Here is a 17,590-nt window from a genome sequence, read left to right on the forward strand (position 1 = left end):
ATGGGTGTTTTCCTTTCACATTGATGTTTCTCTTTCTCTCCCTCTTCCTTCCTCTCTCTCTCTCAAAATAATAATAATAATAATAATAATAATAATAATAAAGTAAAATAATAGATATAGTCATGTAATTTCTTTTATGCATGGGACTGGATTTTCCCTCCAAATTAATCCTTCACCAGCCATGGATGGGCTAAAGACATAGGCACCAAGCCGTGAGCTCACTTCCATCTGGCACGGCCATGTGAACACTTTGGTTGGCTGGCTTTTTTAATGAAGTGATTTTTAATGAAGCAAGCTGTGAATTTAATAGGTACCTTAAAACAGCTTCTTTGTAACTAAGCTTTAAGTAAGGAAGCAACTGCCAAATTAGCTATCAAGGCCAAGAGAAACATTCAAGCCTGAACAACTGCAGGATCAAGGATTGCTGGACGTCGGTCATCAGGCATGTCATCTCAACAGCTGGCACAAAGGATGGTGACACAGTCCACTGGGAGGCTGGTGTATGGCAAGAGGAAAATAAATATAGCATTTATAGCATTTTACTTGACCTTACCAGGGGTCAAGGAAGTGCTGGGCCAGGACTAGGGCATGTAGGCAAGTGCAAGATATTTGAATTGTTATTCTTACCACTGTCCATGCTAGGATGCTATCTCTTAGCAGTTCCTTTACCTTGTAATTGTGAACCAGTCATTTCAGCTCACTTATAATGTGGGGACAACAGGAGAGATCACCAGGTTCAGTCTTTACTACCCTGAGAGAAAGATATGCTGACAGCAGGCAATGCACATAGCATTAGAGAACTCTTTTAAAGGTGGGAGAAACACCTAACTCTGGAATCTCAGCTGTAAACAGTACATGGGTAACACAAGAGGTTGAAGAGGGCTGGGTGGATGTAAGCAAAAGACAAGGCCCGGGGAAACGGGAGAGTGCAAGACCCACTTAAAGGCATTCAAATTCTTAAAAAAAAATTTTTTTTCAAGAGAGCACACCTGTGTGCATGAATGAAGTCACCAGTTTGTGAGGTTTGCTTTATTCAATGGTGAGGAAGCTGATGCAAAGAGAAGAGAAATGCCTTGTCCAGGTTCTCAGTGCAGGTCATGGGGCCAGGATGGAACCAGGCTCCCTGTGGCGATCCCAGGGTGTCTGTCTGTATTGCAGTTCTAGACCAGCAGCCCTGTCATGACGTTAGCCCTGCTTGGGAAAGTCACTGGCAAAGGTTTCACTCAGTGGGAGGACCTTTGTTTTGTTGCCCATACAATAGACACAAAGTCCCTCACACACTCCCTTCCGGTACTTGGCATATCCTTTGTCCTTCATGCTACAGCGCCCTTTTCTGCTTTGTGAGGCCGTAGCCTCACCGGATCGGGTAGGAGATCCAGGTACTTGGAGCTGGAAAGGAGGGGCCTACTAAACCTGGTGGCAGAGCAGGAAGAACCTGTGCCAGCCCGCCCGGGAGCTCAGTCTGTGGTGGACACGAGAACGGGAAGTGGGAACTCCTTGTGGACTCAACTAAGTCCCTCCCACGTTCCATTTGACAGACACTGGGTGTGGCCTTGTCTTTCATTTCATCCCTCCAGAACACAGCATGGAGTGGACAGAGAGGCCTGAGTGCAGGACCAAGAGACCCTCTTACTTTCTCACTGAGGCATTTTGACCTAACATCACCACCGTAAACTTGTTTCTTCATCTACCAAATGGGTAATAGGATGCCCCTAAACCCCCGCCCCTCTGCCCCCCGACTGTGGTGAAGTGTTTGCCTGCACAGTGCTTATGTTCCCGAAAGCTTGACAAATACTAGCTGGGCCTGAATCTTTCTGATTTGGCCGGATCGCCCCACCCCCACCACACTTCTCTCAGGCCTGCCGGGCGCTGCACTGTGAGGGGCTCCTGCCACCTGCCTTTCCTTACAACTGGAGGGAAGACTGATGACTGCGTGGGAGAAAGGACTGTCAGAATCACCACACCGCTGTGCTGCTCAAAGCAGTGTTGCTAGTTTGTATTATGTAGAAGCCCTTGTCCAACGGAGTCTGTCTTAAACTGTAAGGGCAAGGGGTCGGTTTCTTTGATTTACAACCATAGGCCAAGAATACGATCTATGGCTTGCAACTGGGGGAGGGGAGGTTCTCCATCCATTTATAGAATGAGCAAGTGCTTCCTGGTTGCCTATCACATGCTGTGAAGAGGGGAAGTTGCCCGCCTTCCTTCAAGGAATGGAATAGGTGGTCCTCATGCCTGGGAATCGCCTTGAATCAGTTTACACCCCCTATACTGTCATTTCCTAATTACCCCAATGGTACGAGGGCTTGCTGAAGAAAAGAAATACTCTGAAACCACAAGCTCACATTTTTACTTAAATGAATATATGAACTAAAACCCCCCCACAAAACCCATTACAATAAGAGTCGAGCAATGTCGCCACCTGAGTCTGATATGTACATATTAGGAAGGTTTAAGTGAAGTCTTAAATGTATTAACTAGCAAGTGCCAAGGCACAAAGTGACTTCTCCACAGCAGTTCAACTCTGCTCCCTGCTGTGTTGCTGGAGATTACACTGAATCCAGGGCACGCTTTAGGACCAGCTTCCTCCCGTGACTTACAAAAATAATCATAAATAAAGCGTTTGAAAAAAATCCCCCATCCTCATCTCCCTAGCTTTACATCCCATTATTCTGAGTAACTGATGTGTGTGAAAACACTCCCTTTCAATTCAGCTAAACCTCTGATTCACAGGGAACAGCTTTTAAATTGTTCATACAATTCTTATCAGTCAGCGGGGTTTGCGTCAAGGAAACAGAAATACGAAAACCTAATCACTCCGCCTGTGAACAATCACCGCGTCTCCCTGATTGGAGGAAGGACAGGTCCTGGGAAGCCTTTCCTCCAGATTTCCACCACTTCCTGGCTGTTTCATTTTAATCACGACCTTGTGGAGCTGATCTATGACTTCAAGCGTTTGCTGGGCAAGGCTGGGTGTTACTGATACACGTCTTAGGAAAAGCAGTTACTCCCATCACCAGAAACTGATGTTGCAAGCACGCTATTTGCACATAGGAAGATGGACTTCCTTGGCAACCTGCTCAGTCAGATGTGCAATCACGGCCGCAGGCTGGAGTCAAGGCACACGACTTTGGGAAACAAGCCATGGTATTTTTATTGGTTTGCTCTATTTTACCCTTATAAAGGAACAGTATCAGAGTTCAACCCAGAGAAATGAGGAAAACTGAAAATGAGCAGGAAGGAGACTATAAAACCGCCCAGGCTGGTCATTCAGGGAATCCTTTTATGGTTGGTGGATGTCTGTTGACTGCCTTCTACCAGGTCATTATTCTTGGGGATAATTCATCTCACAAATTGACACATCACCAACAGAAAATATGTAGCCTTCACGAGAGGCATGCTAGCTGTGCCAGCTGTGCAGAGAGGAAACACATGGGTTATACCTGCTCTTCCTTCTTGCTATGTACAGTTTGAATGTTTTCCTTCCAAGCTTCACCTGATTGGATGCAGACCTTATGAGATTTATATCAGCTGGACTGTACAGGATATTTACCCATGTCTAGAGAAAACCAGATGATCCAGATGTAGCTCTTGGGTTGAAACTAACTCTTGTTATACTGGCTTATTTAACAACAAGAAAATATTTAGGGCAATGAATTTACCAAAAGAGACTAAAAAGATATAGTCTGGCCATGTAGGTAGGCAGGTAACTAGACACACACTCACACAAACATGTACACACAATCATCTTGAGGTATAAATTATATACCACACAAAGTATCCTTTTTTTGTTTGTTAATTCCTACCCGAGGATGTTGTTTCATTGACTTTTAGAAACAGTGGAAGGGAGGGAGGGAGGGGGCGAGAGAGGGAGGGAGAGAGGGAGAGAGAGAAAGATAAAAGAACATTGATGTGAGAGAGACACAATTGGTTGCCTTCCACGTACACCCCGACACCCCGACTGGGGGATGTAGATTGAACCTGCAACCCAGGTATGTGCCTTTGACTGGGAATCGAACCCAAGACCCTTTGGTGCACGGGACACTATAACCATTGAGCAACATGGGCCAGGGCATACAAGGTAGTCTTTCAAGTGCAGAGCGAATTTTTTTTCCTCAGAAGACCTATAGCCTTGGACCTTCAGTCTTACAGAGCCTTATAGAGACCAATGATCTCAGGGAGAGCTCCTAGCTCATCTTCCTTCATACTTCAGCTCAGAGAAACTGAGCCACCCCACCCAGATGGTCAGTGGTAAAGTGGGGAGGTGATGCTCAGTTTGGGCATGCTAATAAAAACCAGCCCATTGCCCTAGCCGGTCTGGCTCAGTAGACAGAGCGTTGGCCCATGGACTGAAGTGTCCTGTGTTCAGTTCTGGTCAATCCCCAGCCCCAGTCAGGGTACATGTGGGAGGCAACCAATGGATGTGTCTCTCTCACATAGTTGTTTCTCTCTCTGTCTCTCCCCTCCCTTCTACTCCCTCTAAAAATCAACGGAAAAATATCCTCGGGTGAGGATTAACAACAATAACAATAACCATAAAAACCAGCTCATTGATTCGCTATTATGAATAGAAACTCACTCTTTTGTGGGGCGGGAGAGGAAAGACTCTATGTAGCAGCCCATGTTTAGGTACTAGGTTCCCAACCTGTTAAAAATGAACTTCCAACTGCTGGCTGCAGAGAGTTCAGGAAAGGAAGTGAAGGAGAAGTGTCTTTGGAATAGTGGTGTTAAAGAGGATCAAGGGACAGGGTCAGTGGGGGAGGTAGGAGGGGGGAAGGGCGATAAATGGTGATGGAAGGAGGCTTGACTTGTGGTGGTGAACACACAATACAATATACAGATGACATACTATAGAATTGTACATCTGAAACCTATATAATTGTATTAATTAATGTCACCCCAATGAATTCAATAAAAAAATAGAACAAAAAAAAGGGGGGGGATAAAGGGCTGTGTTGAATGAGGACTGAGTTACTGAAGAGTGAGAGTCTGAGGTGTTAAAGTAATTCCGACCAATGTTAACGTCTGGGTGCTGACAAATAAAATTTATAAACGACTTTTCCAACTGCTTCCTCTGGCAACAGGAGCTGTTATTACCACATTGATTTTAAAATTAAATGTTATGGAATTTTCTTGCTTTAATGAGAAGGCAGACCTGACTGGTAAATAAAGTAATGATTAAAGCAATTAAAAGAGTGAAAATGAGAAACAAAGCAACAACCTTTAATGCTTCACCCAAATTGGCAGGTTTTGATGATTTACTTAACAGATTCATGTTTATCTGGAGGTAAACGTACTGAGAAGCAATGGTCACTATGATAAACCCTTTCTTTGGTGAGGGGGAAAGTCAGTTAGTAATGTCATCTGTTTAAAAATCTCCCTGCACCTGGTTCTCATTTGTCCTCCAGCTGAGAAACCAAAGACAACTTCTTTTTATTGCCTGTGGTCAAACAGCAAGTTCATCTTGCCATGGGATGATCAAACGGCCAGCCTCCCCCGGCTTGAGAAGGTTTGCCTTTCACTTTCAACTTGTTCAATCATCATTAACTCTGAAAAACGTCACATTCCATTTGTGCAATGAAAATTTCACCACCCGCGACCGTTTGGGTGAAGTTTTTGTAGGCGAAGCCCTAAATCTTGAAGAGCACCTCACACATTCTCAAGGTCATTTGCCTTGTTTCCTCATTTAATGACAGTTGCCTAAGATTCTGGAGTCTGTGTCCCGACAGACATCTGTGTGTGGATAGGTTTCCTTCTCTGGGAGTCAGTGGGTTCCCTGGGTGATACAACACGGGTGTAATATGAGAAAATTAAGTTGTGTGCATGTGTACACACACACACACACACACACACACACACACACACACACTCCTTTGTTATGTAACACCCACAATACCCTGGGGTTTTTCCAAGCAAAAGCAAAGTCTTCTTTACTGGGAGGTACTAGTAAAGAAGGCCATTGGATGCAGCCCACTGAAGCAGGGTTTTCTTACTGTGGGGAGCCAGCTTGCCCGGGGAAGCTGCCATATCAACTTGGGGAAGTTCCCAAAAGTTTCTAGACAGGGGAAATAGGCTTCTTTTTAAATTTTGCCATTGGGCTTGAGAAATCTTCATGTCCTTTGTTTATTATTTAATTATATTCCCCCATCTGCAGAGAAGTTCTGACATGTAAATCCCAGTGAATGTGGCAGAGGGCCAAATCCCTGATGGGCATGCTATAAATATGAATTTCTGAGAGTGGTTGTCAAGCAGCAAGATGGCTAAATTAAGAGGTCACTTGATCCAGAGTCTTAAAAAAAAGCATAGAGTTTATTGGGGCAAGTCAAATAAATTTGTGCCATTTGGCAAGCAAGCCATAGCTAAAACAGGCCTCAGTTACAAGGTCCTGATTAAAATTTCAAGGTCAAACCCAAGAGAACACATATGCAGAGCTCTCCAGAGCCTTGAGTGCCAAGGCGCTAACACACTGTTTTAAATAGTCCTCCAGAAGGGCTTCTTGATTTCCAGCTTTAGTTTAATGCCAAAGTTGTGCTGGGCCAGCTGTTAAAGTAAGGAGAAGGTTACTAGCATGTCTGGATTATAGGGACATTGTCTTGGGTCTCTTTCATAATGTATTAGAATATTTATTGTTGCCAAGATCCAATTTTTAATTGGCTGGTAGAAATAGAGGGTAGGAGAGAGGGAAAAATTAGTCCAATGATTTTTCCAATTCCCCCAGCTCATACAAGACCAGACCCTTGGTCTAAAGAAGAATCATGTGGCTCCTAAAACATAAGAGAGAATGTCCCACTATTTTAACTGCTGGCTTGATAACACCACCTTTTAAAAAAAGAGATTCTAATACTAGGTTATTAATTGAAAAAAACTTGTATAAATTTCCTGGGAGAGATTGAAAAAAAAATTCAAACACTTGTATACCCAGTATTCTAAGTGCTTTATAAACATTAACTCACTTAATCCTCATAGCACTTCTAAGAGGTGGAGTAACTTACATAGGTCACGGAACTATTCAGCAATACTTTTTCATAAAGACCTTTCAGAATACACCCATTGATTGGTTGCTTCTCCTGTCTCCACCTCAGGGAGGTCAACTTTTACTGCTGCTCCTGAATGAGCTAGTGAATTCTCTCTGTGTCACCTATGCACGCACACACTCACACACACTCTCATGCAAAGCTATTTCCGTGCTTCAGTGAAGCTGCACAGGGTTTGTGATCTGGGCATAAAAGCAGACATCATTTGCTCATTAGAGCTAAGTTTTCGGGACGTGCCCCAATTACTGACCTCCACTAACGGCCTGGGTTTGCGCTCGACTGCAAACCTGAAGTGGCAGAGTTCACAGTAGCTGGTGTTTGAGGATGACAGCCAGTGCTCTAGGCAGCTCCGATGAATTGTCCCCAAGGTCCCCGTACATTCACATGGAGAGAGCAAGTCCTCTTGGCTGCTGCCCTCATGGCAGATCCTGCACATCGGCCGGTCATTGAAGGGGCTGCAAGAGAGGAGGGGCACCTACTGGTCACTGGGCTAGAAACCACTGCCACATGGATGGTCCTCTGGCTCTGTGTCCTTCCCCCTTCCCCAGCGGCAGCTGCTCAGAAAAGACAACTGCTTTAAAACCCCCGATCTAACCCTAGTTGATTTGGCTCAGTGGATAGAGCGCGGCCTGAGGACTGAAGGGTTCCGGGTTCGATTCTAGTCAAGGGCACATATCTTGGTTGCAGGCTCAATCCGGGGTGTACGGAAAGCAACCAATTGATGTGTCTCTCTCACATCAATGTTTCTCTGTTTCTCCCCCTCCCTCCCATTCTCTTTAAAAAGAAATGGGTAAGGATTCACAAAAAACAAAACCAAACCAAACCCTAGATCTACACTTGTACTTGGCAGTGGGGCCAGTGCCATGGTCCTCGAGCATCTCTTTTGCCAATACAAAGGAATGGGGAGTGGCCCAGGGCCAAAAATGAGTAAAAACAAGCAGCATGCTATTTTTGTCTTGGGTACAGATGTAATCCAGGCAAACACCAATTAAAAAATAAAAACCATCCCTCGCCATTAAGGACAGAAATTGCTTTGAAATGATACCAATTGTAATTTCTGGACAAACTGTGTTTTTAAAACCTGGCCAGGACACTTGAATACACAGAGGTTCCTTTCATTCCTGCTTTCAATGGGTGTGAGGCTGAGAAGAGGGGAGCAAACTGGCTGCCAACCCAAAACCGCCACACAGAAGGGCGGTCTGAGCCACAGCACAAAGCTGAGTAGCAGGACTTTCGTAGGATGCTCTCTGGGATGTTAAGGACACTAAGCTGAAAGCGAGTAATGAGAGGACACCTTTTACCGAGGTGGCCTCTGTCTAGAGCTCTGCCTTTAATTTGAAAAAAAATCACCCCTGCATGTTTTGTGGAGGCACCTGATATAGTGGTTCGTGTGGCAGGCTCTGGCATCTAGTGACCTGGGCTCGAACACCAGCTTGCTACTTACCAGCTGGCTAGCTTTGGATAAGTAACATCATCTCTCTGTACTTCAGTTTCCTCATCTCTAAAATGAGTACAGAGAATGGTGCCTTCCTCATATGGTGATTGTGAGGATGAGAAAAGATAATCCAGATGAGAAGCTTAGAATTGGGACCAGAATATAGTAAATGCTGAGTTAATGCTGTTTTCACTCGTAGAAAAATTCAGGTCATGGAAATCAAATAATGACCATAAACTAGCAGCCATTGGAAGGGTCAAGTAAAGATGACCTCACTTCTCAGTGGATACGGTGTCCTGTATCCACTAAGAGGACTATCTCTTTCTGATCGACATGTTTTTATATTGCTCAAACTCATCTTTATTGGGCATTAGATTTTAAAATATGTCATCATTGTATGTGCCAACCTGAGGACCAAGCTCTTTACCCGCTCTCCCCTGCCTCTTCCTGTCCCCCAAAGATGAGAGTGGCCCAGGCTCATGGCCACCACTCTCTGACACCATCTTTGGTCCAAATGGAAACAGTCATAGACACACTGCCATTTCCGACAGGCTTTTCCAGGGATGATCCTGGGAATGAGTGAAGGCTGAAAGGGGATTAAAAGAGAAAAGGACCTCCTTCTCACTTGCCCAAAAGACTCATTCATGCTCAGGGGCAGGACAATAAAGTTTAAAGAGTTGACTTTTTCTCCCTTTTTATCAACGGCCTCCTTCATTCACACTGAGCCACTTGCATGAGCCACTTCTCATTTACATTACTACGTGAAGGGAGAACACATAAAAATCCCCCCCCCCCCCACACACACATGCACATACACACACTGGGGCTCACAGTCTCATTTTACTGCTGTAGCCTGTTGTTCCCAATCAACCGAAGTGTTTGATGCCTGCAAGGGTGACAGGTACACATCAGCTATCTGTCTCAGTTCACAGATGAGCAGTGATGCTCACTGCCTCATTGTATTCTGAGTCCTAACAATTGTGTAGAAGCTTCTCAAGAGGTAGAAAAATATATATTGACTTCCTTCCCCTCCATGACTTCCCTTTGCCATAGCAGCACAAATTGAAAGTACATGGACAATGTTTATGACATGCATGGATGTGTGAGTCCATGTCTGGCGGACACCACGTCCAGGCTGAAGGCAATAGAAAATATGGCAGTGGCCCAGTGGTAGTGCTGCAGGCACATGCTCAGATCTGTGGACCTGTATCTACATTGGAGGGGTTGGCTAAATTGCTCACACCAAGGTATGTGGTCCAGGTGTGAGTGACAGACCCACATTTCAGGGTTAGAAGAGTCAGCGCTGATATCAGGAGGCAAGTCCAGTGTGGATATACATGTTACATCCATAGGTCAAGATCCCACTTACCCATTTTGAAAGAAAGCTGGAGAAGCCAGGGTGTACTTATTGGCCAGGCAGCCTGTAGCTGTCAATCTGTCACTGGGCAGTAACAGCACAAGAAGAGACCTCCAGGGACAAAGTATTGGCCTGAATAAGCCACTTCTGGGCTGTTGAAAACCTTTAGCTTTGCTTTGGTTCATCACTCAGGGGAGACAAGTGTGGGGGTTTTAACAATAGTAAACTTCATAGGGCAGGGTGTGTATGAAGGATCATGGGGGGCCCATGAGGAGCAAAGGAGGGAGCAATAGAAGAGGTCCCCAAGGGGGATGTGCCAGAGAAGAGACATGCCCAGGAAGTGGCCCTGGTAAGTGCTCCTATCAGGCAGTGCTGATTGGCATGCACACCAGGAGTAGCACTTCAAAGGTTTTGCCCACAAATCCAATTACTTTGGCTCAGTCACCTGAAATCAGTGCCTCCTTCATTCTATTCTAACATAGGGTTATCTTTGTCACTGCCTGAAGACAATGAGTGTAATTACTGTTGTAATGTCAAAATAAATGTAAAGCAAGGGACTCTGTCTTGAGGGATCCTTCCCTGCCCGGCTCTCTGCAAGTGTCTTTAAGCGAAATTCGTGAATTTTAGCTTATACCCTATTGCTATAGAAACAGAATTTGTGTAGTCTCCCCTCCCCCACCCTCTCCCCTACCACCTCTCACCTGACACAAAGACCTGAGCACTAATTACATTCCCTTTTTTTCCCATCTGACAGAGAGTCCCTCAGATCAATTACACGTTCATTTATTTTACGGTTAATTGTGGTACTACCTCTGGGTGGCAAGAGTCCGTACTACTGTTGACAGCAGCTGCCCGTCCTTGGCCGAAACTTGCATGACATACTGCGGCTGCCCATTCACTAGGCTGCCACAATCCTCCACAGTCTTCACCAGGGGCACAGTTGAGCTGGTGCAGTCTGGCAGCACTTCTGGCAGGTGACTGCAGCGGCTGGTTGTCATGGTAACAGACAGCAATTACTCTGCTAATGGCTTCCGCATTCATACAGGATTTCCATCTAAGAGAGATCAGAAAACAGTTTACTTGGGCAGGGTGGTTAATAGGAAATGGAGAATTACAGGCTACCAACATCATCGTGTCATTATTTAATATAAATAACAGGGGTAGCCTAGACGTGGCTCATTATCTTGTTACCATTTAATATGCACGCGCACACACACAGAAGTCACAAGAAACAGTGGAGGTGGCTCTGAACAAGACAGCGAGCATGTCAGCGTACATAAACATTAGGATCCCTGCTCTGGGAGAGAGGAGGGAATGATGGCTCCAAAGCCAGATCAGAAGAGAAGATAAGCAGCTCTCCCGCTCTGCACCAGAGAAGCAATAAGTCTTTGTTGACACTCTCTAAAAATTACTAGAATCATTATTACTGATTGCAACTATTTTATTCTTGGAAGCAATTTATTCCCCATGCAGTTTCATTCTGAGATACTAAGATTAATAAAAAGAGAGAGAAAGAGAAAAAAATTAAAAAAAATCTGGCCAACTAACACCTTGTAGGACAATATTTGCCAAACATGAATCATTCAATTAATGAACAACCATTCTGACTTTTGCTATATCTTTGCTTATAATACAACTAGAGGCCCCGTGCATGAAAATCATGCACTGGAGGGGAGGGGGTGGTCACTCAGCCTGGCCTGCACCCTCTCGAAGTCGGGGACCCCTCGGGGTATGTCCATCTGCTGGCTTAGGCCCAATCCCTGTCGGCAGTCAGACATCCCTTTCACAGTCTGGGCTCTCACAGTCCTGGACCCCTCGCTCCTTACCACCTGCCTGCAGTGGAGGCAAGAGAGGCTCCCGCCACTGCTGCTGTGCTCGCCAGCCGTGAGCTGGCCCTGTGGGAGCACACTGGCCACCAGGGGCCAGCTCCTGAGTTGAGCATCTTGCCCCCTGGTGGTCAGTGCACATCATAGCAACTGGTCGTTCTGTTTGGTTGCATATTCGGGTTTTGTTATATAGGATTATCTACTTATGTCTTGAAAATTAACCTCCCTTATAAACTTAACCTATTTTCTTTATTCTTAAGTAAAGTTATTAATAAAATGACTAATTGGATGATCTTATTACATTTTTTCTTAATAGACATTACAATAAATAGACTAGTATTGAGTTTTGTTTATTTATGCACTACCTAAAATCTATGGACACTGCATTGTCATAAAGGAACACATAGGAGTATGGAAGAAACTGATAAGTGAGATCTCTACTGCCTATTAAAAATAATCCATTCTTGCCCTAGCCAGTTTGGCTCAGTGGATAGAGCATCAGCCCACAGACCGAAGAGTCCTGGGTTAGATTCCGGTCAAGGGCACATACCTAAGTTACAGGTTCCCCAGCCCTGGTCAGGGTGCGTGTAGGAGGCAACCGATCAATATGACTCTCTCACATTGATGTTTCTGTCTCTCCCTCTCCCTTCCACTCTAAATCTCAATGGAAAAATATCCTCTGGTGAGGATTAACCAAAAAAACAAAAACAACAACAAAAAAACCCCCCACAATAATAATCCATTCTTAATGACAGCCTTAGCTCCCTGACACATAGTCTATCATGCAAGCTGCTAGGAATTCCGTTTCTTTCTTTTTTTTTTTTAAATATATTTTATTGATTTTTTTACAGAGAGGAAGGGAGAGAGATAGAGAGTTAGAAACATCAATGAGAGAGAAACATCGATCAGCTGCCTCCTGCACATCTCCTACTGGGGATGTGCCCGCAACCCAGGTATATGCCCTTGACCCGAATCGAACCTGGGACCTTTCAGTCCGCAGGCCGACGCTCTATCCACTGAGCCAAACCGGTTTCGGCGAATTCCGTTTCTGATCTGTGTGGCATGGGCTTGAACTTGACCTCAAGTTCAAGGGAGTGAGGCCCACTGGAGTGAGGAACCCCACTACATTCAATATTAAATCTCATGTTATGTGTAAGAAATAGAGGGCTTTCTAGTGGAATTATTTATGTCTAAGGGTGAGATGACATAGTTTCCCAGTCCATACAGGCCATTTCTGCTCAGCCTGTTCCCCTCAAGTTTCTGAGCCCAACACAACCTAGACAGAGGCAGGGTTGGTTGGCAGATGGAGTTCATGGTCAATAACCAGTCTGAATGGTCAAGGCCCCAGGTCTAAATGAATCTTCCCCCCCGAACCCTAAGAGAATTTTTGAAATTCTTGAGAAGGTTGTTTGCTCCCAGATATATGTCTCTACTTATTACACTTTACTTGACTCCTACAAGTCTGGAAAACAGGATCTTCCCAATTTCTAAAAAAATGTGCACCAACTGGACATTTTTAGGATGAGAATGTAGTGTTTCCAGATGAACTGAGCTGACACTGTCCCTCCCAACAAGCACGTGTCAAGCAGGCCTGACCACCAAAGACAACAGATGGGAATGGAATCCCTTCCTTGTTGCGGAGGTGTCTGGCTCAGCACGCGCCCTTTCCTGTGCTCCTTGGCTGCCATGAGTCCTCTCAGGGTCTGCGGTCTGGCCTCTCCAGGAGCCTTTTGGAACCTTGACAGGGCTGTGAACACCAACTCTATTCTGAGTCCTGAGGTGGGGGAAGAGGCAGGGCTGCCATTGTCATGACTCTGGTGGGCTTCTCAACCACCAGGTACTTACTGAGCATTCAAGGAACATACCTAAACAATCAGCTAGTATAGTTTTGCTTTTTAAATAGGAGTTGTTGCCTTTTTTTTTTTTTTTTTTTTTTAGCACCAGAAAACCAGGAAGTATATGCTATGGAAAGTACAGAAAAGCACCAAGAAAACAATAAAACTAACTCATAACCTCACCACTCAGATAATCGCAGTACACTTTTTGGGTGGCTGTCTTTTTAATTTTTGGCAGAATTGGCAGGGTGGAGTGGATTTGCAGCTGGGGCCAGATAGTGTGGTTTTTATTTTATTTTAACTGAGTTATGGTAGCTCTCAGGCCACAGAAAAAAAGGATGTTCAAAGACCGTCTTCTAAAACTATGTCTAATCCTACTCCCTTGACTTGCCCTTATAAAACCCCATTGACATGATTTTAAATTCTCATGATGCCTCACAGTCACAGAGTGTAACTTCCTGGCACAGCTCTCTTGCTTCACAAGGCAGCCATAGATTAAGAGCCAGGGGTGTCTTGGCAGGAAAAGCAGACACAGTGACCTTCTTGCCGCATGGAATCATTATGTCTGGGTGCACTTTGAGCATCTATTTTGGGGTTTTGCATAATTCCAACTCAGAGAGCCAAACGCGTCCTTCCTACACTGGATGGAATTGGAAGAAGGCGGAGGAGGGATGCACAGAGTGAGACCATGAGACCAGGGCTGTCAGTGCTTAGGTCTCTCAGGCGCATAATGTCTCCAAGTTCATTTACTTATAACCTAGACTAAGTCCTCATCAAAGGAAGTGGTTCTAAATGCATAACCTCATTTTGCAATGAAATACCCTTAAAACAATTCTAGAAAGCAGTGTTTCCTTTAATCTTATTTTATATCTGTAATTTGACTTCTGGACGATGTACTTTAGTTCACTTCTCTTCTCAAAGGCATCAGGGCTATTATCAGCTATCTATCTCATCAGTTTATTCCATTCACAGTGGGCGCCAGGCACTGAGTTGGGCAAAAAGGAACACAAGGCTCCCCTACTTTGCCTTCTCCTGCAAGCAAGCCCTGACTCTTTCCTTGTGCATCTCTGCAGAACCCTGAGCCCAACTTAGGACCTGGCTGAAGCGAGACTCCAGTCCAGCGCGCACTGAAGGGCACACAGCACATCCATTGACCAGTATAACCTTGAGATTCTAAGACTGGCATATTGAATCTCCTCACTTCTAAAAAAGCTGTCTTTTCTCTCTCTTTTTTGCTCAATCCCTCTATCCCCACCTCCCCCACAAAAACAAAACAAAACAAAACACCCTGTTTCTTGAGTTGAAAATGGAGGGGAAGGAATCACACAGAGCATGGGCACCTTTGATCATGGTCGGGAGGGCTGAATTGGTTCCAGCCCCAAAGGAGTGAATCTAATCATTGGCTCGGTGGAGGAGCATAGAAGGGGACATGTTCTCCGCAATCTCCATCAAAAGGAAGCCCAGAGGCCTCGATCCAGACATGGGCAGGAGTGGGCCCTGCAGGCTGCATGTACCAACTGCCATGACTATTGCACCTGGGGCAGTGACAAATGGCCCCTGCATTCCCCTGTCTCATTCAGAGCCACCTGGGAAAACAGCAGGCTATTGCCTGGATGCTAAAAAGAGCTGAGCTGTGGGTTTGTAGCCCAGTGCCTGGTCTCTCACGGATCTTTGTGCAAAATTTCAAGCACCATTTGACCACTTTCTTATCACTACTGCTGCTCTTGTGAGAAAATGACTTTCTTGTCTACCCAAGAATTCTGCTCTCTGGGATTTCTTAGGACAAAAACATGCTGGGAGGGAGTGGTGTCTGTATAAACTTGAAACTTCAAATTGCACTGGTAGGATGGGACCTTAGTTGGTCAGACTTTACACCTTGATAATTTCTTACTCAGGCTGAGAATAAAACATAATTTGGCACTGGCCAAATTCAGCAGCACACAGTGGGAAAAGGTAGATGAGAAGGAAACAATAAAAAAGGAGGGAGGGCTAAATAAATGAAAGCCTGGTTAGACAATTGTTCCCGCCCCCCCCCCCCCCTAAAGACATTCTTTGTTCTGTATTTGTGTGTGTGTGTCAATTGTTAAGACAAAAAGGACTGCCTGTTAAACTTGACCCCTTTAAAGGACAGAGTGCAGGTTTTACAAAAGCAAGAACCCAACCAGGCTGCAGATAATCGCTGCTGCATTTCTGAACAGGCTGCCATTGTAAGTGATTTCCATGGGAACATGACTGGCTTTATGAGGATGTGTCCACAGGTCAAGGGGGAGGGGAAGGGAAGGGAAGGGAAGGGAAGGGAAGGGAAGGGAAGGGAAGGGAAGGGAAGGGAAGGGAAGGGAAGGGCAGTGCAGCCCTCTTGCCTCAGCAGCCCCTGGACCCTCCATAAGGATCACAAAGTTATGGGAAAAAGTGCTGTTCTTTTTTTGTTGCTGTTAATCCTCACTAGAGGATATCTTTTTCATTGATGTTTTTTTTTTTTAGGGGGAATGGAAGAGAGAGGAAAAGACAGAGAGAAACATTGATGTGAGAGAAACACATCGATTGATTGCCTCCTGCACACACCCCAACCAGAGCCTGGGCCGGGGAGGAGCCTGCAACCAAGGTATGTGCTCTTAATTGGAATCGAACCCGGGACACTTCGATCTGCAGGCTGTCGCTCTATCCACTGAGCCAAACCGGCTAGGGCTGTTTTTTTTTTTAAATTTTTATTGATTCCAGATAGGAAGGGGGAGGGGGAGGGAGGGAGAGAGAGAGAGAGAGAGAGAGAGAGAGAGAGAGAGAGAGAGAAACATCAGTGATGAGAGAGATTCATTGATTGGCTGCCTCCTGCACCCCCCAATGGAGATCAAACCCTCAACCCAGGCATGTGCCTTAAATAGGAATTGAACCATGACCTCCTGGCTCATAGGTCGACGCCCAACCACTGACCCATGCCAGTCGGGCAAAAAGCTCTGTTCTTAAAGGTAGGACACCAACCCTGCACCTTGGTTCACTACTCTCGAGGGTAAATCACTCTGTCTCTCAGACTTTGCTGAGATTTCTTGCACATTTGAAAATAGGTTACTAATACTTCCTGAGCCACTCATCTGAGGCCTAAAATAACATGATACTTGTGAACGTGCTTTGTAAATTGCAACAAGCCCCACACAGAGAAAGCTGTATTTTATTACTACGTTAAGCTTAATTCCCGCTCTTCTTCTGGCCAGGATGCATCTTGTTTCTGATCCCCATGGCTGGTTGACTCCTACAACACTTCACCTTTTTTTTAAAAAATGTATATTTTATTGATTTTTTACAGAGAGGAAGGGAGAGGGAGAGAGAGTTAGAAACATCGATGAGAGAGAAACATCGATTCAGCTGCTTCCTGCACACTCTCTACTGGGGAGGTGCCCGCAACCAAGGTACATGCCCTTGACTGGAATCGAACCTGGGACCCTTCAGTCCGCAGGCCGACACTCTATCCACTGAGCCAAACTGGTTAGGACAGTGGTCGGCGAACTCATTAGTCAACAGAGCCAAATATCAACAGTACAACAATTGAAATTTCTTTTGAGAGCCAAATTTTTTAAACTGAAACTATATAGGTAAGTACATTGTTATTAACTTAATTAGGGTACTCCTAAGGCTTAGGAAGAGCAACACTCAAGGGGCCAAAGAGCCGCATGTGGCTGGCGAGCCGCAGTTTGCTGAACACGGGGTTAGGGCAACACTGCACCTTTTGGAACACACTTGAGCCCTGTCAATGGGTCACTCCATCTGTCTTAGAGGGGGAGCACAAAGGGAGTCTCTTCCTTGCATACCCACTTCTCCTTTTCCTTAGCCCTGTCTTTTTCATATTCCTGAGCACACGATTCATTCTTCCATGAAAATGCTTAGTAAAGATATATGATGGCCCTAGCTGGTTTTGCTCAGTGGATAGAGCGTCGGCCCTTGGGCTAAAGGGTCTCGGGTTCCATTCTTGTCAAGGGCACACACCTCTGTTGCAGGCTTGATCCCTGGCCCAGGTCAGGGCTTGTGTGTGAGGCAACCAATTGATGTGTCAATGTTTCTCTCTCTCTCCCTCCCTTCCACTCTCTCTAAAAGTCAATGGAAAAATATCCTCAGGT

The 17,590-nt window shown here is 45.3% G+C and overlaps 1 protein-coding gene and 1 long non-coding RNA gene across 3 annotated transcripts in view; one reads left to right on the plus strand and one right to left on the minus strand.

Moving 5' to 3' along the window:
• Nucleotides 1-17,590, plus strand: part of LOC308517611 — a 775,374-nt gene that overhangs the window by 218,799 nt on the left and 538,985 nt on the right. The gene's annotated exons all lie outside the window — the stretch shown is intronic.
• MARCHF3 (membrane associated ring-CH-type finger 3) overlaps nt 1-17,590 on the minus strand; it is a 135,996-nt gene that overhangs the window by 24,988 nt on the left and 93,418 nt on the right. For both annotated transcript variants that reach the window (XM_081088820.1, XM_081088821.1), the window contains exons 2-3: nt 10,634-10,877; nt 7,282-7,486 (exon numbers count right to left, since the gene is read on the minus strand). In XM_081088820.1, the coding sequence (XP_080944946.1) occupies nt 7,282-7,486; nt 10,634-10,821 (393 nt within the window). In that variant the 5' untranslated portion in view covers nt 10,822-10,877. The remainder of the gene's footprint in view (nt 1-7,281; nt 7,487-10,633; nt 10,878-17,590) is intronic.

This window comes from Myotis nattereri (assembly GCF_964212035.1).
Source record: "Myotis nattereri genome assembly, chromosome: 4".
Classification (NCBI taxonomy): domain Eukaryota; kingdom Metazoa; phylum Chordata; class Mammalia; order Chiroptera; family Vespertilionidae; genus Myotis; species Myotis nattereri.